General features: G+C 32.1%; 7 protein-coding genes and 1 pseudogene across 8 annotated transcripts, besides 2 other annotated features; 5 read left to right on the plus strand and 3 right to left on the minus strand.

The window, feature by feature from the left end:
* Positions 1-58: 58 nt before the first annotated feature.
* On the minus strand, positions 59-2,292 carry TVAGG3_0657680 (annotated as a pseudogene). Its single transcript has one exon. A coding segment is annotated over exon 1 (2,234 nt).
* A 100-nt stretch (positions 2,293-2,392) lies between these two features.
* Positions 2,393-3,097, plus strand: TVAGG3_0657690 (His-Me finger endonucleases family; the record flags this gene model as incomplete). The annotated part of the gene is made up of 1 exon (XM_051241896.1): positions 2,393-3,097. The coding sequence occupies one exon, from the start codon at positions 2,393-2,395 to the stop codon at positions 3,095-3,097; it is 705 nt and encodes a 234-aa protein (XP_051088483.1).
* Positions 3,098-9,882: 6,785 nt separating this feature from the next.
* Positions 9,883-10,350, minus strand: TVAGG3_0657700 (His-Me finger endonucleases family; the record flags this gene model as incomplete). The annotated part of the gene is made up of 1 exon (XM_051241897.1): positions 9,883-10,350. The coding sequence occupies one exon, from the start codon at positions 10,348-10,350 to the stop codon at positions 9,883-9,885; it is 468 nt and encodes a 155-aa protein (XP_051088484.1).
* A 1,747-nt stretch (positions 10,351-12,097) lies between these two features.
* Positions 12,098-12,919, plus strand: TVAGG3_0657710 (uncharacterized protein; the record flags this gene model as incomplete). Its single annotated transcript, XM_051241898.1, has 1 exon — positions 12,098-12,919. The coding sequence occupies one exon, from the start codon at positions 12,098-12,100 to the stop codon at positions 12,917-12,919; it is 822 nt and encodes a 273-aa protein (XP_051088485.1).
* A 1,578-nt stretch (positions 12,920-14,497) lies between these two features.
* TVAGG3_0657720 (uncharacterized protein) lies at positions 14,498-14,824 on the plus strand (the record flags this gene model as incomplete). The annotated part of the gene is made up of 1 exon (XM_051241899.1): positions 14,498-14,824. The coding sequence occupies one exon, from the start codon at positions 14,498-14,500 to the stop codon at positions 14,822-14,824; it is 327 nt and encodes a 108-aa protein (XP_051088486.1).
* A 220-nt stretch (positions 14,825-15,044) lies between these two features.
* Positions 15,045-18,076: a mobile genetic element.
* On the plus strand, positions 15,952-16,278 carry TVAGG3_0657740 (uncharacterized protein; the record flags this gene model as incomplete). The annotated part of the gene is made up of 1 exon (XM_051241900.1): positions 15,952-16,278. One exon carries the CDS (start codon positions 15,952-15,954, stop codon positions 16,276-16,278), a length of 327 nt encoding a protein of 108 aa, XP_051088487.1.
* Positions 16,679-17,005, plus strand: TVAGG3_0657750 (uncharacterized protein; the record flags this gene model as incomplete). The annotated part of the gene is made up of 1 exon (XM_051241901.1): positions 16,679-17,005. One exon carries the CDS (start codon positions 16,679-16,681, stop codon positions 17,003-17,005), a length of 327 nt encoding a protein of 108 aa, XP_051088488.1.
* TVAGG3_0657760 (uncharacterized protein) lies at positions 17,396-17,752 on the minus strand (the record flags this gene model as incomplete). The annotated part of the gene is made up of 1 exon (XM_051241902.1): positions 17,396-17,752. The coding sequence occupies one exon, from the start codon at positions 17,750-17,752 to the stop codon at positions 17,396-17,398; it is 357 nt and encodes a 118-aa protein (XP_051088489.1).
* Positions 18,077-23,364: 5,288 nt separating the features above from the next.
* Positions 23,365-24,029: a mobile genetic element.
* Positions 24,030-26,722: the final 2,693 nt, after the last annotated feature.

Consider the following 26,722-nt stretch of genomic DNA (forward strand, 5'->3'; position numbering starts at 1 on the left):
ACTGTTCTCATGAACTATTTCATTATTGCATGTATGACCTCCTCACTGTTCTCATGAACTATTTCATTATTGCATGAACGACCTCCTTACTGTCTTTCATAAGCGTTTCAAAGTCTCCTTTACTCATTACTTCAATCTCATGCTGTTCACAGTAGTACTTAAACTCACTGTATATGTCTTTGTTGTATGTTATATTGCTTCCCATGTACTCCATGAATTTTTCAAGCACTTCCTCATAATTCACTGTTTCTTTCTTTCCACGACCTTCTAATATCATACTTGCTTCGTAAATATAACTTCTTGCAGAACCGTCTCGCTTTCTACTTCTCTTCACAAATTCTCTCATCTTGCCACCAAATACATTTGAACTACATGCAAAGAATTCATTCTCCTTCGCAAACTCTTTATATCTTCTGTAGCACTCTGTACAATTCCATCCGGATACAAACTTTTCATAGAACTCCTCGTAAAACATTTGGTAAGGTGTTTTGTTCATTTCGATGAGTTCTTGTTTAGCCCTGGTGAATGGTATCTTCCTTACATCAAATTCACTTAAATCTTTCTCATGAAGTACGTCAGTAAGTTTGAATAAAACTCTTCATTAAAGCTTTCAATGAGATTTGAGAAATATTCGTAATTTCCTTTGTATCTGCTGCTTACGTCAATGACAACAAATCTTCTGTCGTCTTTGTCAATCTTTACTGAGTTGAAGTTGTTAGATATCATGATGATATTACAAACATTCTCTATCTTTCTTACTGGCTGACACTTCTGATTTAAGTCCAACTGAGTCTCTGTTACTATTGACTTTAGTGCGTCGTGGTTCATGACCTTAGACGTATCGCATGAGCTTAGTTCATTGCATACGATGAGCTTCATGTTCTCAATAGCAGCATTGAATCTACCAACCACATTCTCTATTGCCGTTATATTATTGTTGGCGTACTTGCTAATGAGCTCGCATAGAACATTACTAAGTACATTCTTACCAGTTCCTTGCTTTCCTATTAACAAAAGTACTGTTCCAGTCTTTCCACAAGGATTTTGAACGATGTAGGCGAACCAGTTCAAAACATACTCATAAAGCTCTTCATCCTCATTACATATGACATCGTGAACATGTTTCAAATATCCTTCAATAACGTTCTCATCTACTTCATTCAGTACCTCATACTCATATCCTCTGAAATAGCTGTAAATGTCATCTCTTTCGTCAAAGAATCTCATGCCTGACTTCATAAGATAGTTCTTGTTCTGACCCGCTTCATAAATCATCAGTGCGTTCACATCCTTCTCCTCAATACGTCCTACATAAATACTCTTCATGAGCTTATTGAATTCCTTGCTATCTACTGACACAAGTGTTGTTGTGTCTCGTATTCCATCATAATCTTTCACTAGATATGTCATACGTGCTCCGTCAATAACAACAACACATCTTCTTAAGTCATTTATAACACTAGCTATGTCAATACCGTCCTCACTCATGTACTTATTTTTCCTCAAGTCCTTTAGTGTGAAAGTGTCTCTAAGTTCTATTTCAAACAATTCATTTACACATCCTTTGCAATACTTCTCTATAAAATATTTCTGTCGTTCTTTACTAAGTTTCTTAACAGCTCTGAAGAACCATGTGTTTTGACTCAAACATCCTTCACAACTTCTCTCATTCATTCCTAGTTCTTTCATGTCATTATCTTCAACCTCTATGGTCTCATTGACTAAGGTCAAAGGGTTCTTAGTCATTGCTGGTCTTATCTGAAACAATGTTTGTGCAACAGGTTTAACTAGTTCAGCAACGTCCTTCCTTAATATGAATAGCTGTTTCCACTCATCTTTGCTAACAGTTCTTTCATAACCACTGACAGTAATGATTTCATTTGCTGACCTTAGACACTTATGTTCTATCATTTGTATTGCTTTTGTGTAAGGCTTTCGTGAGCATAGGTTGTATATGTCATTCCTGCAATGTTCATTCATGCCAATAGTACTAAATCCTTTCTTTGCTGTTGAGTGCATAATATCCATTAGTTCCTGTGTTCGTATTGCTGTCTCATAAAATACAACAAGACCTTTGTCATCTATGACGTACTTACCGAAAACATTGCTTATATTCTTTAACCATGAAATAACATCCTCATTCATGCTGTCAAACATGAAGTAAGGTCTTACATACTCTTCACTTATAAGATACTCCACAAAGTACTTGTTAAGCTCTATGTCCTCGTGAGCGATTTCATTAGGTTTGATATTAGTTCCTTTTGTCATTGCTGTCATGTACTTCACTCTCATAGTTCCTTTCAATAGCGTAAAAGTACTTCATTGTTTCATAACTGCTCTAAATTCTGTTCAAAATTCGTACAACATAACTTTTTAACATTAGTGAAAGAACATGAGCGAAACAACAACATCTAACATTACAGAAGAAGTCAATGACAATGCCGATGAAAACATTACAGAAGGAGCTAGTGAAAATATTGACGAGTTCAGTGAGGAAGAAGATATTGAGGACGTCAATGAGAACGTTAGTGGGGAACAAACTCAATGGGAAACATTGAGAAATCATGAAGATTATGAGATTTGTACGACATATCCTTTTACTATTCGTCGAAAGAAAGACAAACATATTATGAGTGAATACTTAAATAATTATGGTTATATTGTGCTTAGTTTAAACAACAAAATGTACTTAAAGCATAGAATTATTGCAGAACAGTGGATTGAAAATCCAAACAATTTGAAAGAAATAGACCATATAAATCATGATAGAACGGACAACAGAATCTCAAACCTTCGTTGGTGTTCTAGATCTGAAAACAATAGAAATAAAAGCAAGTATGGCGATATAGTTTATGAGTTCGTTGATGAAATATCTGACGAAGCTGTTGAAATAACAGATTATGGTAAGCATTCGTTTGAGTTCTACTACTATGTTGAGAATGAGGACGCATTCTATTATTATACAGGTCTTAACTATCGAAAACTTCATATAAACTTTACAAAAACAGGTGCTGCTTATGTTTCTATGATAGATACAGAAAACAAGAGTGTAATTTTATTCATAAACAAATTCAAACGCTTGTACGGCTTCATGTAGGACAAACATTATTTTTCAACACTAACGCCAACACGTAGGACAAACATTCATGACTAACATTACTGTATAACATAAATGTTTTGTCATGACTTCATCGTATATGTTTTGTCATGACTTCATCGTATATGTTTTGTCATGACTTCTTCGTATATGCTTTGTCATGACTTCATCGTAATGAACGTATATGCTTTGTCATGACTTCATCGTATATGTTTTGTCATGATTTTATCGTAAATGATTTGTCATGATTTTATCGTAAATGATTTGTCAAGATTTCATCGTAATGAGTGTAAATGAACCAAAAATAATGTTTACGTTCATGTTTGACAACAACACAGAAGGAAGGCAGTTATGAATTATTTTTGAAGAACTGAAGGTGCTACCATGTTACCATGTGCTACCAGGTTAATGAACTTCTCTGAAAAAGTGTGACAACATGACATTTTGACAACACAGCAGGGGAAGGCAGTTATGAATTATTTTTGAAGAACTGAAGGTGCTACCATGTTACCATGTGCTACCAGGTTAATGAACTTCTCTGAAAAAATGAGACAACATGACATTTTGACAACACAGCAGGAAATAAATGTTTACGTAAATGTTTTGTCAAGACTTCTTCGTATATGCTTTGTCAAACTTCTTCGTAAATGTTTTGTCATGATTTCATCGTAATGAGCGTAAATGACCCAAAAATAATGTTTAGGTGAAGAGGTGAGATCTCACCTCTTTTCTCACCTCTTTTCTCACCTCATTGAATTTTCATGATTTTATCGTAAATGATTTGTCAAGATTTCATCGTAATGAGTGTAAATGAACCAAAAATAATGTTTACGTTCATGTTTGACAACAACACAGAAGGAAGGCAGTTATGAATTATTTTTGAAGAACTGAAGGTGCTACCATGTTACCATGTGCTACCAGGTTAATGAACTTCTCTGAAAAAGTGTGACAACATGACATTTTGACAACACAGCAGGGGAAGGCAGTTATGAATTATTTTTGAAGAACTGAAGGTGCTACCATGTTACCATGTGCTACCAGGTTAATGAACTTCTCTGAAAAAATGAGACAACATGACATTTTGACAACACAGCAGGAAATAAATGTTTACGTAAATGTTTTGTCAAGACTTCTTCGTATATGCTTTGTCAAACTTCTTCGTAAATGTTTTGTCATGATTTCATCGTAATGAGCGTAAATGACCCAAAAATAATGTTTAGGTGAAGAGGTGAGATCTCACCTCTTTTCTCACCTCTTTTCTCACCTCATTGAATTTTCATGATTTCTTCGTATATGCTTTGTCAAACTTCTTCGTAAATGTTTTGTCATGATTTCATCGTAATGAGCGTAAATGACCCAAAAATAATGTTTAGGTGAAGAGGTGAGATCTCACCTCTTTTCTCACCTCTTTTCTCACCTCATTGAATTTTCATGATTTCTTCATCGTAATGAGCGTATATGCTTTGTCATGATTTCATCGTAAATGATTTGTCAAACATGAACGTAAATGATTTGTCAAAACTTCATCGTATATGCTTTGTCAAGACTTCTTCATCGTAATGAGCGTAAATGTTTTGTCATGATTTCATCGTATATGTTTTGTCAAACATGAACGTAAATGATTTGTCGAAACTTCATCGTATATGTTTTGTCATGATTTCATCGTATATGCTTTGTCATGACTTCTTCATCGTAATGAACGTATATGCTTTGTCAAACATGAACGTAAATGATTTGTCGAAACTTCATCGTATATGTTTTGTCATGACTTCTTCATTGTAATGAACGTATATGCTTTGTCAAGACTTCTTCATCGTAATGAGCGTAAATGATTTGTCGAAACTTCATCGTATATGCTTTGTCAAACATGAACGTAAATGATTTGTCGAAACTTCTTCATCGTAATGAGTGTAAATGTTTTGTCATGATTTCTTCGTTTATGTTTTGTCATGATTTCATCGTATATGCTTTGTCAAGACTTCTTCATCGTAATGAGCGTAAATCAGACAAAAATATATTTTAGGTGAAGAGGTGAGATCTCACCTCTTTTCTCACCTCTTTTCTCACCTCATGAATTTTCATGATTTCTTCTTCGTATATGCTTTGTCAAAACTTCATCGTACATGTTTTGTCATGATTTCTTCGTATATGTTTTGTCATGACTTCTTCGTTTATGTTTTGTCATGACTTCATCGTAAATGTTTTGTCATGACTTCTTCGTTTATGTTTTGTCATGATTTCATCGTATATGTTTTGTCATGATTTCATTGTAAATGATTTGTCAAAACTTCATCGTATATGCTTTGTCATGACTTCTTCGTAAATGTTTTGTCATGATTTCATCGTAATGAGCGTAAATCAGACAAAAATATATTTTAGGTGAAGAGGTGAGATCTCACCTCTTTTCTCACCTCATTGAATTTTCATGACTTCTTCATCGTAATGAGCGTATATGCTTTGTCATGATTTCATCGTAAATGATTTGTCATGATTTCTTCGTTTATGTTTTGTCAAACATGAACGTAAATGATTTGTCATGATTTCATCGTATATGCTTTGTCAAACATGAACGTAAATGATTTGTCAAAACTTCATCGTATATGCTTTGTCATGACTTCTTCGTTTATGTTTTGTCATGATTTCATCGTAAATGATTTGTCATGATTTCTTCGTTTATGTTTTGTCATGACTTCTTCATCGTAATGAGCGTATATGCTTTGTCATGATTTCATCGTAAATGATTTGTCGAAACTTCATCGTATATGCTTTGTCATGACTTCTTCGTAAATGTTTTGTCATGATTTCATCGTATATGTTTTGTCATGATTTCATTGTAAATGATTTGTCAAAACTTCATCGTATATGCTTTGTCATGACTTCTTCGTAAATGTTTTGTCATGATTTCATCGTAATGAGCGTAAATCAGACAAAAATATATTTTAGGTGAAGAGGTGAGATCTCACCTCTTTTCTCACCTCTTTTCTCACCTCATGAATTTTCATGATTTCTTCATCGTATATGCTTTGTCAAACATGAACGTAAATGATTTGTCGAAACTTCATCGTATATGCTTTGTCAAGACTTCTTCATCGTAATGAGCGTAAATCAGACAAAAATATATTTTAGGTGAAGAGGTGAGATCTCACCTCTTTTCTCACCTCATGAATTTTCATGATTTCTTCATCGTATATGCTTTGTCAAACATGAACGTATATGCTTTGTCAAACATGAACGTAAATGTTTCGTCATGATTTCATCGTAATGAGCGTAAATGATCCAAAAATAATGTTTATGTTAGAATGTTAGATCTAACACCTTTTCTAACATGTTTTCTAACATGGAGGATTTCATTAGATATAAATATTATTTGGTGAAAGTATCCTAAAAATATTTGATGGACTTTAACTAAAATAATGTTTAGGGAAGAATGTTTATATCAGATGAAACAGTAAAGTATTATATCTATTAAATCGTCTATGATGTAAATTGTGTATAGAATGAAATGAAGGAAGAATGTGTATATCTAATGAAACAGTAAAGTATTATATCTATTAAATCGTCTATGATGTAATTGTGTATAGAATGAAATGAAGGAAGAATGTTTATATCAGATGAAACAGTAAAGTATTATATCTATTAAATCGTCTATGATGTAAATTGTGTATAGAATGAAATGAAGGAAGAATGTGTATATCTAATGAAACAGTAAAGTATTATATCTATTAAATCGTCTATGATGTAATTGTGTATAGAATGAAATGAAGGAAGAATGTGTATATCTAATGAAATCCTCCATGTTAGAAAACATGTTAGAAAAGGTGTTAGATCTAACATTCTAACATAAACATTATTTTTGGATCATTTACGCTCATTACGATGAAATCATGACGAAACATTTACGTTCATGTTTGACAAAGCATATACGTTCATGTTTGACAAAGCATATACGATGAAGAAATCATGAAAATTCATGAGGTGAGAAAAGAGGTGAGATCTCACCTCTTCACCTAAAATATATTTTTGTCTGATTTACGCTCATTACGATGAAGAAGTCTTGACAAAGCATATACGATGAAGTTTCGACAAATCATTTACGTTCATGTTTGACAAAGCATATACGATGAAGAAATCATGAAAATTCATGAGGTGAGAAAAGAGGTGAGATCTCACCTCTTCACCTAAAATATATTTTTGTCTGATTTACGCTCATTACGATGAAGAAGTCTTGACAAAGCATATACGATGAAGTTTCGACAAATCATTTACGTTCATGTTTGACAAAGCATATACGATGAAGAAATCATGAAAATTCATGAGGTGAGAAAAGAGGTGAGATCTCACCTCTTCACCTAAAATATATTTTTGTCTGATTTACGCTCATTACGATGAAATCATGACAAAACATTTACGAAGAAGTCATGACAAAGCATATACGATGAAGTTTTGACAAATCATTTACAATGAAATCATGACAAAACATATACGATGAAATCATGACAAAACATAAACGAAGAAATCATGACAAATCATTTACGATGAAATCATGACAAAACATAAACGAAGAAGTCATGACAAAGCATATACGATGAAGTTTTGACAAATCATTTACGTTCATGTTTGACAAAGCATATACGATGAAATCATGACAAAACATATACGCTCATTACGATGAAGAAATCATGAAAATTCATGAGGTGAGAAAAGAGGTGAGAAAAGAGGTGAGATCTCACCTCTTCACCTAAAATATATTTTTGTCTGATTTACGCTCATTACGATGAAGAAGTCTTGACAAAGCATATACGATGAAATCATGACAAAACATAAACGAAGAAATCATGACAAAACATTTACACTCATTACGATGAAGAAGTTTCGACAAATCATTTACGTTCATGTTTGACAAAGCATATACGATGAAGAAGTCTTGACAAAGCATATACGATGAAGTTTTGACAAATCATTTACGTTCATGTTTGACAAATCATTTACGATGAAATCATGACAAAGCATATACGCTCATTACGATGAAGAAATCATGAAAATTCAATGAGGTGAGAAAAGAGGTGAGATCTCACCTCTTCACCTAAACATTATTTTTGGGTCATTTACGCTCATTACGATGAAATCATGACAAAACATTTACGAAGAAGTTTGACAAAGCATATACACTCATTACGATGAAGAAATCATGAAAATTCAATGAGGTGAGAAAAGAGGTGAGAAAAGAGGTGAGATCTCACCTCTTCACCTAAACATTATTTTTGGGTCATTTACGCTCATTACGATGAAATCATGACAAAACATTTACGAAGAAGTTTGACAAAGCATATACGAAGAAATCATGAAAATTCAATGAGGTGAGAAAAGAGGTGAGAAAAGAGGTGAGATCTCACCTCTTCACCTAAACATTATTTTTGGGTCATTTACGCTCATTACGATGAAATCATGACAAAACATTTACGAAGAAGTTTGACAAAGCATATACGAAGAAGTCTTGACAAAACATTTACGTAAACATTTATTTCCTGCTGTGTTGTCAAAATGTCATGTTGTCTCATTTTTTCAGAGAAGTTCATTAACCTGGTAGCACATGGTAACATGGTAGCACCTTCAGTTCTTCAAAAATAATTCATAACTGCCTTCCCCTGCTGTGTTGTCAAAATGTCATGTTGTCACACTTTTTCAGAGAAGTTCATTAACCTGGTAGCACATGGTAACATGGTAGCACCTTCAGTTCTTCAAAAATAATTCATAACTGCCTTCCTTCTGTGTTGTTGTCAAACATGAACGTAAACATTATTTTTGGTTCATTTACACTCATTACGATGAAATCTTGACAAATCATTTACGATAAAATCATGAAAATTCAATGAGGTGAGAAAAGAGGTGAGAAAAGAGGTGAGATCTCACCTCTTCACCTAAACATTATTTTTGGGTCATTTACGCTCATTACGATGAAATCATGACAAAACATTTACGAAGAAGTTTGACAAAGCATATACGAAGAAATCATGAAAATTCAATGAGGTGAGAAAAGAGGTGAGAAAAGAGGTGAGATCTCACCTCTTCACCTAAACATTATTTTTGGGTCATTTACGCTCATTACGATGAAATCATGACAAAACATTTACGAAGAAGTTTGACAAAGCATATACGAAGAAGTCTTGACAAAACATTTACGTAAACATTTATTTCCTGCTGTGTTGTCAAAATGTCATGTTGTCTCATTTTTTCAGAGAAGTTCATTAACCTGGTAGCACATGGTAACATGGTAGCACCTTCAGTTCTTCAAAAATAATTCATAACTGCCTTCCCCTGCTGTGTTGTCAAAATGTCATGTTGTCACACTTTTTCAGAGAAGTTCATTAACCTGGTAGCACATGGTAACATGGTAGCACCTTCAGTTCTTCAAAAATAATTCATAACTGCCTTCCCCTGCTGTGTTGTCAAAATGTCATGTTGTCACACTTTTTCAGAGAAGTTCATTAACCTGGTAGCACATGGTAACATGGTAGCACCTTCAGTTCTTCAAAAATAATTCATAACTGCCTTCCTTCTGTGTTGTTGTCAAACATGAACGTAAACATTATTTTTGGTTCATTTACACTCATTACGATGAAATCTTGACAAAGCATATACGAAGAAGTCATGACAAAACATATACGATGAAGTCATGACAAAGCATATATGACGAAGTCATGACAAAACATTTATGTTATACAGTAATGTTAGTCATGAATGTTTGTCCTACGTGTTGGCGTTAGTGTTGAAAAATAATGTTTGTCCTACATGAAGCCGTACAAGCGTTTGAATTTGTTTATGAATAAAATTACACTCTTGTTTTCTGTATCTATCATAGAAACATAAGCAGCACCTGTTTTTGTAAAGTTTATATGAAGTTTTCGATAGTTAAGACCTGTATAATAATAGAATGCGTCCTCATTCTCAACATAGTAGTAGAACTCAAACGAATGCTTACCATAATCTGTTATTTCAACAGCTTCGTCAGATATTTCATCAACGAACTCATAAACTATATCGCCATACTTGCTTTTATTTCTATTGTTTTCAGATCTAGAACACCAACGAAGGTTTGAGATTCTGTTGTCCGTTCTATCATGATTTATATGGTCTATTTCTTTCAAATTGTTTGGATTTTCAATCCACTGTTCTGCAATAATTCTATGCTTTAAGTACATTTTGTTGTTTAAACTAAGCACAATATAACCATAATTATTTAAGCATTCACTCATAATATGTTTGTCTTTCTTTCGACGAATAGTAAAAGGATATGTCGTACAAATCTCATAATCTTCATGATTTCTCAATGTTTCCCATTGAGTTTGTTCCCCACTAACGTTCTCATTGACGTCCTCAATATCTTCTTCCTCACTGAACTCGTCAATATTTTCACTAGCTCCTTCTGTAATGTTTTCATCGGCATTGTCATTGACTTCTTCTGTAATGTTAGATGTTGTTGTTTCGCTCATGTTCTTTCACTAATGTTAAAAAGTTATGTTGTACGAATTTTGAACAGAATTTAGAGCAGTTATGAAACAATGAAGTACTTTTACGCTATTGAAAGGAACTATGAGAGTGAAGTACATGACAGCAATGACAAAAGGAACTAATATCAAACCTAATGAAATCGCTCACGAGGACATAGAGCTTAACAAGTACTTTGTGGAGTATCTTATAAGTGAAGAGTATGTAAGACCTTACTTCATGTTTGATAGCATGAATGAGGATGTTATTTCATGGTTAAAGAATATAAGCAATGTTTTCGGTAAGTACGTCATAGATGACAAAGGTCTTGTTGTATTTTATGAGACAGCAATACGAACACAGGAACTAATGGATATTATGCACTCAACAGCAAAGAAAGGATTTAGTACTATTGGCATGAATGAACATTGCAGGAATGACATATACAACCTATGCTCACGAAAGCCTTACACAAAAGCAATACAAATGATAGAACATAAGTGTCTAAGGTCAGCAAATGAAATCATTACTGTCAGTGGTTATGAAAGAACTGTTAGCAAAGATGAGTGGAAACAGCTATTCATATTAAGGAAGGACGTTGCTGAACTAGTTAAACCTGTTGCACAAACATTGTTTCAGATAAGACCAGCAATGACTAAGAACCCTTTGACCTTAGTCAATGAGACCATAGAGGTTGAAGATAATGACATGAAAGAACTAGGAATGAATGAGAGAAGTGAAGGATGTTTGAGTCAAAACACATGGTTCTTCAGAGCTGTTAAGAAACTTAGTAAAGAACGACAGAAATATTTTATAGAGAAGTATTGCAAAGGATGTGTAAATGAATTGTTTGAAATAGAACTTAGAGACACTTTCACACTAAAGGACTTGAGGAAAAATAAGTACATGAGTGAGGACGGTATTGACATAGCTAGTGTTATAAATGACTTAAGAAGATGTGTTGTTGTTATTGACGGAGCACGTATGACATATCTAGTGAAAGATTATGATGGAATACGAGACACAACAACACTTGTGTCAGTAGATAGCAAGGAATTCAATAAGCTCATGAAGAGTATTTATGTAGGACGTATTGAGGAGAAGGATGTGAACGCACTGATGATTTATGAAGCGGGTCAGAACAAGAACTATCTTATGAAGTCAGGCATGAGATTCTTTGACGAAAGAGATGACATTTACAGCTATTTCAGAGGATATGAGTATGAGGTACTGAATGAAGTAGATGAGAACGTTATTGAAGGATATTTGAAACATGTTCACGATGTCATATGTAATGAGGATGAAGAGCTTTATGAGTATGTTTTGAACTGGTTCGCCTACATCGTTCAAAATCCTTGTGGAAAGACTGGAACAGTACTTTTGTTAATAGGAAAGCAAGGAACTGGTAAGAATGTACTTAGTAATGTTCTATGCGAGCTCATTAGCAAGTACGCCAACAATAATATAACGGCAATAGAGAATGTGGTTGGTAGATTCAATGCTGCTATTGAGAACATGAAGCTCATCGTATGCAATGAACTAAGCTCATGCGATACGTCTAAGGTCATGAACCACGACGCACTAAAGTCAATAGTAACAGAGACTCAGTTGGACTTAAATCAGAAGTGTCAGCCAGTAAGAAAGATAGAGAATGTTTGTAATATCATCATGATATCTAACAACTTCAACTCAGTAAAGATTGACAAAGACGACAGAAGATTTGTTGTCATTGACGTAAGCAGCAGATACAAAAGAAATTACGAATATTTCTCAAATCTCATTGAAAGCTTTAATGAAGAGTTTTATTCAAACTTACTGACGTACTTCATGAGGAAAGATTTAAGTGAATTTGATGTAAGGAAGATACCATTCACCAGGGCTAAACAAGAACTCATCGAAATGAACAAAACACCTTACCAAATGTTTTACGAGGAGTTCTATGAAAAGTTTGTATCCGGATGGAATTGTACAGAGTGCTACAGAAGATATAAAGAGTTTGCGAAGGAGAATGAATTCTTTGCATGTAGTTCAAATGTATTTGGTGGCAAGATGAGAGAATTTGTGAAGAGAAGTAGAAAGCGAGACGGTTCTGCAAGAAGTTATATTTACGAAGCAAGTATGATATTAGAAGGTCGTGGAAAGAAAGAAACAGTGAATTATGAGGAAGTGCTTGAAAAATTCATGGAGTACATGGGAAGCAATATAACATACAACAAAGACATATACAGTGAGTTTAAGTACTACTGTGAACAGCATGAGATTGAAGTAATGAGTAAAGGAGACTTTGAAACGCTTATGAAAGACAGTAAGGAGGTCGTTCATGCAATAATGAAATAGTTCATGAGAACAGTGAGGAGGTCATACATGCAATAATGAAATAGTTCATGAGAACAGTAAGGAGGTCGTTCATGCAATAATGAAATAGTTCATGAGAACAGTAAGGAGGTCGTTCATGCAATAATGAAATAGTTCATGAATGCAATGATGAAATAGTTCATGAGAACAGTAAGGAGGTCGTTCATGCAATAATGAAATAGTTCATGAGAACAGTGAGGAGGTCATACATGCAATAATGAAATAGTTCATGAGAACAGTAAGGAGGTCGTTCATGCAATAATGAAATAGTTCATGAGAACAGTGAGGAGGTCATACATGAATGCAATGATGAAATAGTTCATGAGAACAGTGAGGAGGTCATACATGCAATAATGAAATAGTTCATGATGTCGTTCGTGAAGAAGCCATTGCAACAAAGAATGAGATAAAGGATTTCATAGAACTTAACAAGGAGGAGTTTAAAGAAGGCTATGAAGTGAAAAGATGTGAAGAAGATTTCTTGGCGTATTTGAAGAAAAAGAGACTAAAGCCAATGGCTCAAAATAAGTTTCAATCGATGTTTGAAAAGAAACGTTTGAGCTATGGTGGTGTAAGAAGCACATATTACTTTGTTAAGAAGTGAGGACATTTATTTTTGTTGTTAGTGAGAGAATAAATTAAATCATGAACTTTGCCATGGTCTCTGTCCCTAGTAGTTTTCATTAAGTTCTGGAAATAATGAAAGTCATAAACTTTGCCATGGTCTCTGTCCATAGTAGTTTTCATTATCTCACAGAGTTAATGAAAGTCATACTTTCTATCAGATGAAGCATGCAGATGAACATAACGAAAGTTAGTGAGTTTGCCACGAGTTATGAATAAAATATTGGCATATTAGATGAGATAGCTGATGAAACAAATGAAGATAAATTAAATCTTGGACTTTGCCACACTCTGTCCCTAGTTCCTCAAAATCCTTGACAACGTTGCTTAGAAATTTTGGTTCAAAACCTCATCTGATTTTAATCTGTTATGCTACCTGTTAAGTTTCGCGAGATTATAAATGTCATGGAGTTATATAAAAAGGAGGGACAGCTAGGGACACTGGAAGTACTTGTAAGGCTATCTGTTAAGATTGCATGAAATACTAAAAAGTCATGAAATCCATTATCGTTGTGCTAGCTTCACCTTAGAGTAAAATGACGACTAAAGTCACTGAAGCAATTAAACAAAAGTTTTTGGTAGAATACCTTAAATCAGGAACTATTCCAGAAGGTTTTTACATTCATACTATGAAAGATGGTAGAGTTCAGTTTAGAAAGATAAAGCAACCATTAGATAAAGAAGGAATTTTGAGAAAGATTAAACTTCATGAGGACAACATTGCTAAACTTAGGAAGAAGTTAGAAGAGTTGGATAAAGGAAGAGAGTTATAAAGCAATGAATTCAACAGGGTGAAAAAACAGGTGAAAAAAGAGGTGAGATCTCACCACTTCACCTAAATCTATTTTTGTGCTATGTTTTCATACGTGTGAGGGTGGTGATATCATTAATTTTTAAGTTTATTTTTTATTTTATTTTTATTTTATTTTTATATAAATGACGAAAACTATTGAGATAACAAACTACAACGGTCATGAGTTCAAGAATTTGTTCTTCGTTCCTCGTGAAAATACATTCTATCAGATACGAGGGAGAAAGGGTAAAGTTAGTTTGAGCGTTTATGAAGGAATGAAGAATGGAAAGTTTATACAAGCATACGATACAAACGGTAAGCGTGTTTCATTAGCTTTGTCAAAACTTACTAACATTCATTTTGACAGTGACTTTGACTCTGACGATTGGAGCGACAGCAGCGATACTGAAGAATATGAACTATTGTGTGAAGCACAGCAATGGGAAGAGTTGCAATACTTTTGTAAGTGAGAACGTTTATTTTTTACAGTAGTGAGGTGAAGTGGTTGGCGGCTTTATAAATATTTAAGGTTAAGTTGGTGTTTGTGTTTGTGTTGTAAAATAAACGTTAACGGTTTTGTAAAGTGTCAAACCGTTATCTTGGACAAGGTGGAACGCAGTGCCGCCGTACCCAAGATAGGTATACTAACTAACATTGCTGAACTTAAGAAGAAGCTAGAAGAGTTGGAGAAAGGAAGAGAGTTATAAAGCAATGAATTCAACAGGGTGAAAAAACAGGTGAAAAAAGAGGTGAGATCTCACCACTTCACCTAAATTTATTTTTGTGCTATGTTTTCATACGTGTGAGGGTGGTGATATCATTAATTTTTAAGTTTATTTTTTATTTTATTTTTATTTTATTTTTATATAAATGACGAAAACTATTGAGATAACAAACTACAACGGTCATGAGTTCAAGAATTTGTTCTTCGTTCCTCGTGAAAATACATTCTATCAGATACGAGGGAGAAAGGGTAAAGTTAGTTTGAGCGTTTATGAAGGAATGAAGAATGGAAAGTTTATACAAGCATACGATACAAACGGTAAGCGTGTTTCATTAGCTTTGTCAAAACTTACTAACATTCATTTTGACAGTGACTTTGACTCTGACGATTGGAGCGACAGCAGCGATACTGAAGAATATGAACTATTGTGTGAAGCACAGCAATGGGAAGAGTTGCAATACTTTTGTAAGTGAGAACGTTTATTTTTTACAGTAGTGAGGTGAAGTGGTTGGCGGCTTTATAAATATTTAAGGTTAAGTTGGTGTTTGTGTTTGTGTTGTAAAATAAACGTTAACGGTTTTGTAAAGTGTCAAACCGTTATCTTGGACAAGGTGGAACGCAGTGCCGCCGTACCCAAAATAGGTATACTAACTAACATTGCTGAACTTAAGAAGAAGCTAGAAGAGTTGGAGAAAGGAAGAGAGTTATAAAGCAATGAATTCAACAGGGTGAAAAAACAGGTGAAAAAAGAGGTGAGATCTCACCACTTCACCTAAATCTATTTTTGTGCTATGTTTTCATACGTGTGAGGGTGGTGATATCATTAATTTTTAAGTTTATTTTTTATTTTATTTTTATTTTATTTTTATATAAATGACGAAAACTATTGAGATAACAAACTACAACGGTCATGAGTTCAAGAATTTGTTCTTCGTTCCTCGTGAAAATACATTCTATCAGATACGAGGGAGAAAGGGTAAAGTTAGTTTGAGCGTTTATGAAGGAATGAAGAATGGAAAGTTTATACAAGCATACGATACAAACGGTAAGCGTGTTTCATTAGCTTTGTCAAAACTTACTAACATTCATTTTGACAGTGACTTTGACTCTGACGATTGGAGCGACAGCAGCGATACTGAAGAATATGAACTATTGTGTGAAGCACAGCAATGGGAAGAGTTGCAATACTTTTGTAAGTGAGAACGTTTATTTTTTACAGTAGTGAGGTGAAGTGGTTGGCGGCTTTATAAATATTTAAGGTTAAGTTGGTGTTTGTGTTTGTGTTGTAAAATAAACGTTAACGGTTTTGTAAAGTGTCAAACCGTTATCTTGGACAAGGTGGAACGCAGTGCCGCCGTACCCAAGATAGGTATACTAACTAACATTGCTGAACTTAAGAAGAAGCTAGAAGAGTTGGAGAAAGGAAGAGAGTTATAAAGCAATGAATTCAACAGGGTGAAAAAACAGGTGAAAAAAGAGGTGAGATCTCACCACTTCACCTAAATCTATTTTTGTGCTATGTTTTCATACGTGTGAGGGTGGTGATATCATTAATTTTTAAGTTTATTTTTTATTTTATTTTTATTTTATTTTTATATAAATGACGAAAACTATTGAGATAACAAACTACAACGGTCATGAGTTCAAGAATTTGTTCTTCGTTCCTCGTGAAAATACATTCTATCAGATACGAGGGAGAAAGGGTAAAGTTAGTTTGAGCGTTTATGAAGGAATGAAGAATGGAAAGTTTATACAAGCATACGATACAAACGGTAAGCGTGTTTCATTAGCTTTGTCAAAACTTACTAACATTCATTTTGACAGTGACTTTGACTCTGACGATTGGAGCGACAGCAGCGATACTGAAGAATATGAACTATTGTGTGAAGCACAGCAATGGGAAGAGTTGCAATACTTTTGTAAGTGAGAACGTTTATTTTTTACAGTAGTGAGGTGAAGTGGTTGGCGGCTTTATAAATATTTAAGGTTAAGTTGGTGTTTGTGTTTGTGTTGTAAAATAAACGTTAACGGTTTTGTAAAGTGTCAAACCGTTATCTTGGACAAGGTGGAACGCAGTGCCGCCGTACCCAAGATAGGTATACTAACTAACATTGCTGAACTTAAGAAGAAGCTAGAAGAGTTGGAGAAAGGAAGAGAGTTATAAAGCAATGAATTCAACAGGGTGAAAAAACAGGTGAAAAAAGAGGTGAGATCTCACCACTTCACCTAAATTTATTTTTGTGCTATGTTTTCATACGTGTGAGGGTGGTGATATCATTAATTTTTAAATAAATGTGGGAACAAAAATAAAGCATATCTACTCAACAGGAATGAGATCCTTACTGACTATGTATTCGTTTAATGCTTGATGAAAACAATGGTACATATTATCGTATGGGTATACACAACGTCTGTTTCCATCGTCGTCGTATATGTAGAGCTCAAATCCAGTCCAACCTTCTTTTGTACAATATGTAGCTTTATTTAAGTATGCATTTATGTAGATAAGGCAATTTTCTTCATCGCTCCAGAAATAATTTTTCGTCTTTGTTGAAATAGTTTTCGTTCCTCTGCGACCATAAGGAATGTATGCAATGAATTTTGCGTCATATGGGATTGTAATATATTCAGGGTTTCTTTCATCGTCAATGGGTCTGTCTTTGTTAAAATGCATGTTTCTCAGTTTTACTTGAGTTTTGAATAGTTCACGGAAACGTTCTGGGAAAGAGTCATAGTAAATGTAGTCGGACATGTCTTTGTAATGAAATAAAAAAGTTGGAAAATAAATAAAATAAGGTTATTTTTTATTTAGTGAAGTCGTTAGTGAAGTCGTTAGTGAAGTCGTTTATGTGTCAGATGGTTTTGTAAATATTTAAGGTTAAGTTGGTGTTACGGTTGTGTTGTAAAATATACGTTACAGGTTTCGTAAAGTGTCAAAACCGCTAAGTGGTGTACGGAGGCGCGCAGTGCCACAGTACACAACTTAGGGATACTAACTATAATAAACATAATTTTTTAATTTCATTTTTAACAAGTTTTTTTAAATGTATGTAATGAATAATTCATTAGAATATGATAATGCACATTGTAACAGAATAGAACAATCACCAAATTTTTTTTGAAATTAAAAAATAAAAGTAAAAAGTATAAAGTAATCTAACCAAAAAAGATATTTAAAAGAATTTTGGAAAAAACAGAATAAGGATAATGATATTATTTTAGATACACAATCGATGTACTGAAGAATAATCCGGTAAAATGATGATATAAAATTAGATTATTTTACAAGTAGCTAAAAGAATAAAACTATAATATAAAATAAATGAAGTTTAATGAAACAATAAAGGTTAAATAAATACCCTATAATTCCTGGGTTGTCAATTTTTTTGGGGCCTATGGAGAAATTTACTTTATCAATAGCGCACCATAGATTCGAATCCAGAGCCTATAATTCTAGAAGTAGATGAAGGTACTCTAGAATAACTATGTGGTGTAGTTTTTATTGCTATTTAAGATATCACATAAAATATATTAATCAAATAATAAAAATTTCAATAAAATTAAATAATTGTTATTTTTATATAGAGTAGATATTATTTCTATATTTAGATCGAAAAAATAAATAATTCTGAAGTACTAGTAATATTCATCCATGATGATTTATTTTTCAATATTATACAATAAGAAATATATTTATAAGTTTTTTTTTTTGAAAAATGTTTAAAATTGAGAGATCAAAATTTCGATTTGTGAAAAGAAATCATAAATCAAATATGTCCTAATTTTTGTTTTTATTAGGGTATACATGTTTGATACTCGAAGTACGGTATGTTGTTGTTTTTTTATTCAATAATTAAAAACTTGCATACAGGTCGTAAGGTGTTGGAATATCGTACACAAAGGTTACGCACATGTCTAGGGCAACTATTTGTTATGAATGAGTGTATTTTAAAAGATTTGAAATATCATAAGATTGATCCAAAATGGCATTATAATAAATGTTTTTATCCAATGTTAATTATATTTTAAATAAAGTAATGCAAAATTAATGACTTTTGAAAATTGAGAGAGAGAACAAAAAATAGAGTTTTTAAAAAACTAAATGTTGAAATAGTTTGAGATATCAATAAAATTAACAGTGAAAAATATTAATCAGAATAAATACAAAAATTGGGTATCTTATTGAAAAAATATGTGAAAAAGAGTGAAGATCAACCGAAATTTTATATTAATATAAAGGATATAAAAGAAATGTGAACGTAAATAAATATAAATTAAAAGATATAATTAAAATTTTTAATAAAGTTGAATCATAGACAACAATTGATAGACAATGGTTGTCTTTGTGTACAACATTCACTTGAATTATAAACAATAACAAGTGTTTGTTGTTCACTGAGCAACTTTGATAAGAATCATTTGTGATTCTTGTCAAAGTTGAATCAAAGACAACAATTGATAGACAATGGTTGTCTTTGTGTACAACATTCACTTGAATTATAAACAATAACAAGTGTTTGTTGTTCACTGAGCAACTTTGATAAGAATCATTTGTGATTCTTGTCAAAGTTGAATCAAATTTTTATTTATTTCATGTATTTCTTTTTTAATATCGATATTCCTATTATTATTCTACCGTTTATTAATAAAAATATTTCTTGCAAAACCTTAAAAATAAAATTTTGGATTCTTCCTTCTCATATACTGTACCCTTAGTTCTTTATTTTAAAAAAATCTTATTTGGCGGTTACTCTCAATTTTCTCAATTTTCTGAGCAATGAATTTACTTTTTTATATCAAATTTTAATGAATATCAAATCTTATAAACAAGATGTTGAAAATTGATATTGGTGATTGTGTCTCCAAGATACCATTTCCTGTTGACAAAATAGATGCATTTGACGAAAATATCCTTGTTTTTACCCGGATTGTTATTATTACGACTTTAAAATTTTAGCATTAGAATCCGATGATACATATCTATGTTATTTTCAATGGCAAAACAAATCAACACATAATAAACAAAAGAAAATAGGTACATTATTGTATTCTTTAATGAATAACGAAATTTCACTAGTAGACTTTATAATGCAAGATCAACAGTTCTCTCTTAACCGTTACATATGGTGGTGTCTAGACCAAAGCGTTCCAGAATTCTTCAATCAGATACTTTTCATTGTTTTTACGCATTTCGATCAAGATTTTATCTTTATAGCGGTCTTTTTTCAAATATTATTGATAATTATAATGATTACAATTCTAGCAAGAAAAATTTTTTCGTTCAGATAATTTGCTATTGTATCTTAAATTTCGAATTTTCACAGAACGATCAACAAATAATGTACCACTTTTTATTGGAGGAAGGACTACTTGAATCATTTAATAATAACAGTCTAAGATTTAAAATTGATTTATTGTTGGCTCTTGAAAAATGCTATTGCATATTCGGAAAGTATGATTTTATGCATGATAAAATTGAATTAATAGATTTATCATATGAGAGCCAATTATTCGAAGAAAATTGCCCAAATTTCTTAGAATACTTGATTGAATTAACAAATGAGGATGGTTCATAGAAGTTTATATGAGGATTTACTTTGAATAAATATAATTTTAATGAATTAAAAATTAATTTTATATATTTGGCTATTGTATTATTTTTAGAGTATATGAGTTGGGGCAAAGTGAAACAAATTTTTGACATAAAAGAAAGTCTTTGAAGAGAGTTAAAGAGAAATTTTTAAAAGATTAAAAAAATAGCATATATAAAATTTAAGGATTTGATATGGTAAGGAGATATTATTTGTGACTGTCTCACAGAATGAGACGTTTCTCTACAATCTTCTTATTCCACATTAATTTTCTTCTCAAATCAAGTTTTTATAGTATACTAATTTTTATTATGAATATACTATAGAGGCATTACATACAAACACACCTATTCATCACAAAAATTCACCTAATCTTCCAATCTGTATGTTTTATCAATTGTTATCATTTCATATAATAACAATTTATATGTTTGACTAATCTAATTTAATGTTTTCATATTAAATACTTAATCACACAAAAATTATATTAGTAGTATATGTGGAAGGGTTGTGTGACTTTTTTTGTTACATCTATATATAGACGATGCATTAAAATACATTTATTTATAAACACATTAAAAAAAATTAACATTAATTTTAAAAGAAGTTATATATAGATGATGTCAGATATTCCGCGATTAATTAAACATTGTTTAAATCCTGAATGGAATCAATGAAGTCATAATCAAAGACCTCATAAACGAGTAAAAGAAATTAGAAATAATTATTATTTGAATTTATGAAATCAATTATTTGATTCATTCTTTCTTCAATCTCTTCTATTCTTTTTGTTAAATCATCTATTTTCATTAATGAGGTGATTCTTGATTGAGGAATAGATTTCAAACTAACCACCCCTTTTATTTTTGAAATTTTGAATCCATCAACTTTAAACACTTGTTTTAATGAATTTGCGAACGAATTTATGAACGAAAGACAAAAGGCTGAATTAGAAGGAAATAAAGGAAAAAGTTTATTTTGCAAGATTTCACTTAATGGATCATATGGTTACGATGCAATGAATACACAAAATTACACAAAGACTAAAATAATGATGAATGCACAGAAGGCACGCGTTGCATGTATGTCAAATAAGTTTAAAAACATAAGAGAAATAGGTGAAGATACATATCAAGTGATGCTCAAAGATAGATTTTATAGATGTGATACATGTTTACAAGAGGCATTCTTCACTTTAGATAATGCTAAATACTGGTATTTGGTTTTCATTTATGATTTTATGTAAAATGCATGGATGTTAATCGTTTTCATTTCATTGAAGGTGATACTGATTCATCTTATTGGGCAATCGCTGGCGATTCCAAATCTTCCTAACACTCAAGCATTTCAGGCGATTGTCACCGATAAAAAATTTTATGATAAAAACATTTTCAAATTGCCACCATTTGATTTCTTCTGTTTTGATGAGAAATTTAAACCTAAATTAAAGAATAAAGCTGAAGAAAAAGCACATGAGAAGAAGTTATTGGGTTTAGCAATTGAGAAACAAGGTGATAACATGGTTGCTTTATGTCCTAAGTGTTATACATCATTCAACGGTTCAATTGATGGAGGTGATTTTAAAAAGATTGACAAAAAATGAAAGGTGTTAGTTTACGACAAAATAAACAATTAACACCTAAAAATTATTTGGATATAATAAATGATAAAGCGATATTTGATGGTCAGAATATTAATTTACAACTTAAAAACGGGTCAATGACTCGCTTAACAATCGGTAAGACTGCATTAACAGGAGCACCACTAAGGCTGTATGTTGTGAAAATGGATGTTGTATGCCATTTATTTAATACAATTTAAAATTTTATTTTAATGAAATGCCACAGAAGAGACAAAAGGAACCGTTAATAATGGTTTTGATTCTTGATCAAAGAGGTGGGCGCCCTTAAACATTTATTTTATTTTTATATAAATGGATAATGTAGATTTAAAAATTTTAATTGATGATTTAATATTTAATCAAATTTTCTTACTTATTATAGATTAAAAGCATATCTCCAAAAATTTGAATGAATATAACGGGTGATGATATGGATTATTATTATCATTATTATAAAAATGAAATTTTGAAATATCATGATAAAATAATTTCTAAAATTAAAGACAAATTAAAAATAAATAGAATATGCAAAGGGAAAAACTAAATCACAACTTAAACAATTGAAAGATTTCAAAATAAAATATTAAAAGAAGAAGATATTGATGAATTATATAATTTATATAATCCTGAGCCGCAAAAAACAAAGATGCAAAACGCCCAGGTCATTCAGACCATAAATGAAGCACAAGCTTTAATTTATGATTCATTAGTTAAACCATATTCAGCCCGACTTTTAAATGAAGATCAACTTTTGGAATTCATCCTTCAACATAAACTCGAAGCGGGAAAGTATATCAAACCTTTATATACAGCATATTTAAAACAAATGAATAGAATACATCCAGAATTAATGAAGGGGGAAATGAATTCCAAAATCAAAGCAGATAAAATTAAATCACTTGCAATACCAAAACCTCCAACAGTAGTACCTCCTCCTTCAGTTAATCCTTCATCATTCACTTTATTATATCCATTTCAAACATTAAAGAAGCAAAAAGATTTTAAAAAGGATTTCAAGATATTAAATAAACCAACTGACCCAAAAATTCAACCGTTAAAGGAAAAATTTAGTCGCCCCTATTTGCACCATATCCATATTCATACGAAATCGATCATCTGGAATATTCAAAAGGAAACGTTACTTATTTATTTGCCATTAACATTAACACCAGATATTTATATTGCATTCCGGTGAAAGGGAAAACAGAACAGGAAACAAGAAGAGCTATACAATACTTACTAGATCATGAAAGAGTAGATAATATAAGGGGTGATGGTGATAAAGGATTTCAGGCAGCTATGGCTCATTATTTCCCACAAATTAATTTTTACTTTTCATCCTCTCCATATACGTTTCATAATAAAATAGTTGATGCGGTAATGAGAACTCTTAGAGATGCGTTAGGGGTTAACGGTCAGATATACTGGGATGGAAATCATGACTCCATCATACAGCAGTTAGTATATTATTACAATAATACATGGCATAGAACTATAAACATGAAACCAGTGGAAATGAAAAATGATATTTCAAAAGAATGGGAATATATTAGAAAACAAATGAAAGGTTAAATGATGTTAACACGTGAACAAATTAATTCGGGGCTCATGAATTTTAACAAGGGATAAAGTTTTGATTCATCTCGATTATGGAAAAACTGATAAAATCAATGACAAAAAGAAGACGAAGATTACACAATAGCTGAATTTGTTAGATATATTAAGGTAATGTATTAGTTGAGGTTAACAATAAATTAATAGAAATTCCGATTTATTTTATTACTCCATTATATTTAAATAATATTAATTTTTTTATTTCGTAGAAATGAGTGACAACGAGCAGCCAAGAGTCCAGACGATGAATATAAAAAGAAACTAAACAAAATTAAATCAAAAATATGCTATTACAAAAAAGAAGCCGCAATGTGGTGGGGCTGAAAAGATAAAGAGAGGAAAGAAATAATCGAAAAATTAGAAACTTACCGTTCAATCCTTAAACTGAGTGAAGCAAAAATAAAAGAATTTAATAGAATAAATAAATTGATTGGAAGAGATGAATTTAATAAAGATGAATTTTTAAACTCAATCCAAATTTAATTTTTTCAGTGTTACCATGTTACCATATGCTACCAGGTCAATTAACTTCTCTGAAAAAATGAGACAACATGACATTTTGACAACATCACTGAAGGAAGGTATTTATGAATTATTTTTGAAGAACTGAAGGTGTTACCATGTTACCATATGCTACCAGGTCAATTAACTTCTCTGAAAAAATGAGACAACATGACATTTTGACAACATCACTGAAGGAAGGTATTTATGAATTATTTTTGAAGAACTGAAGGTGTTACCATGTTACCATATGCTACCAGGTCAATTAACTTCTCTGAAAAATGAGACAACATGACATTTTGACAACATCACTGAAGGAAGGTATATTTTAATGATTATTTTGAAGAACTGAAGGTGTTTACCATGTTACCATATGCTACCAGGTCAATTAACTTCTCTGAAAAAATGAGACAACATGACATTTTGACAACATCACTGAAGGAAGGTATTTATGAATTATTTTTGAAGAACTGAAGTGTTTACCATGTTACCATATGCTACCAGGTCAATTAACTTCTCTGAAAAAATGAGACAACATGACATTTTGACAACATCACTGAAGGAAGGTATTTATGAATTATTTTTGAAGAACTGAAGGTGTTACCATGTTACCATATGCTACCAGGTCAATTAACTTCTCTGAAAAAATGAGACAACATGACATTTTGACAAACATCACTGAAGGAAGGTATTTATGAATTATTTTTGAAGAACTGAAGGTGTTACCATGTTACCATATGCTACCAGGTCAATTAACTTCTCTGAAAAAATGAGACAACATGACATTTTGACAACATCACTGAAGGAAGGTATTTATGAATTATTTTTGAAGAACTGAAGGTGTTACCATGTTACCATATGCTACCAGGTCAATTAACTTCTCTGAAAAAATGAGACAACATGACATTTTGACAACATCACTGAAGGAAGGTATTTATGAATTATTTTTGAAGAACTGAAGGTGTTACCATGTTACCATATGCTACCAGGTCAATTAACTTCTCTGAAAAATGAGACAACATGACATTTTGACAACATCACTGAAGGAAGGTATTTATGAATTATTTTTGAAGAACTGAAGGTGTTACCATGTTACCATATGCTACCAGGTCAATTAACTTCTCTGAAAAAATGAGACAACATGACATTTTGACAACATCACTGAAGGAAGGTATTTATGAATTATTTTTGAAGAACTGAAGGTGTTACCATGTTACCATATGCTACCAGGTCAATTAACTTCTCTGAAAAAATGAGACAACATGACATTTTGACAACATCACTGAAGGAAGGTATTTATGAATTATTTTTGAAGAACTGAAGGTGTTACCATGTTACCATATGCTACCAGGTCAATTAACTTCTCTGAAAAAATGAGACAACATGACATTTTGACAACATCACTGAAGGAAGGTATTTATGAATTATTTTTGAAGAACTGAAGGTGTTACCATGTTACCATATGCTACCAGGTCAATTAACTTCTCTGAAAAAATGAGACAACATGACATTTTGACAACATCACTGAAGGAAGGTATTTATGAATTATTTTTGAAGAACTGAAGGTGTTACCATGTTACCATATGCTACCAGGTCAATTAACTTCTCTGAAAAAATGAGACAACATGACATTTTGACAACATCACTGAAGGAAGGTATTTATGAATTATTTTTGAAGAACTGAAGGTGTTACCATGTTACCATATGCTACCAGGTCAATTAACTTCTCTGAAAAAATGAGACAACATGACATTTTGACAACATCACTGAAGGAAGGTATTTATGAATTATTTTTGAAGAACTGAAGGTGTTACCATGTTACCATAATGCTACCAGGTCAATTAACTTCTCTGAAAAAATGAGAAACAATGACATTTTGACAACATCACTGAAGGAAGGTATTTATGAATTATTTTTGAAGAACTGAAGGTGTTACCATGTTACCATATGCTACCAGGTCAATTAACTTCTCTGAAAAAATGAGACAACTATGACATTTTGACAACATCACTGAAGGAAGGTATTTATGAATTATTTTTGAAGACTGAAGGTGTTACCATGTTACCATATGCTACCAGGTCAATTAACTTCTCTGAAAAAATGAGACAACATGACATTTTGACAACATCACTGAAGGAAGGTATTTATGAATTATTTTTGAAGAACTGAAGGTGTTACCATGTTACCATATGCTACCAGGTCAATTAACTTCTCTGAAAAAATGAGACAACCATGACATTTTGACAACATCACTGAAGGAAGGTATTTATGAATTATTTTTGAAAGAACTGAAAGTGTTTACCAATGTTACAATTGC

The sequence above is a fragment of the Trichomonas vaginalis genome, chromosome III (genome assembly GCF_026262505.1).
Source record: "Trichomonas vaginalis G3 chromosome III, whole genome shotgun sequence".
NCBI classification, from domain to species: Eukaryota; Parabasalia; order Trichomonadida; family Trichomonadidae; genus Trichomonas; species Trichomonas vaginalis.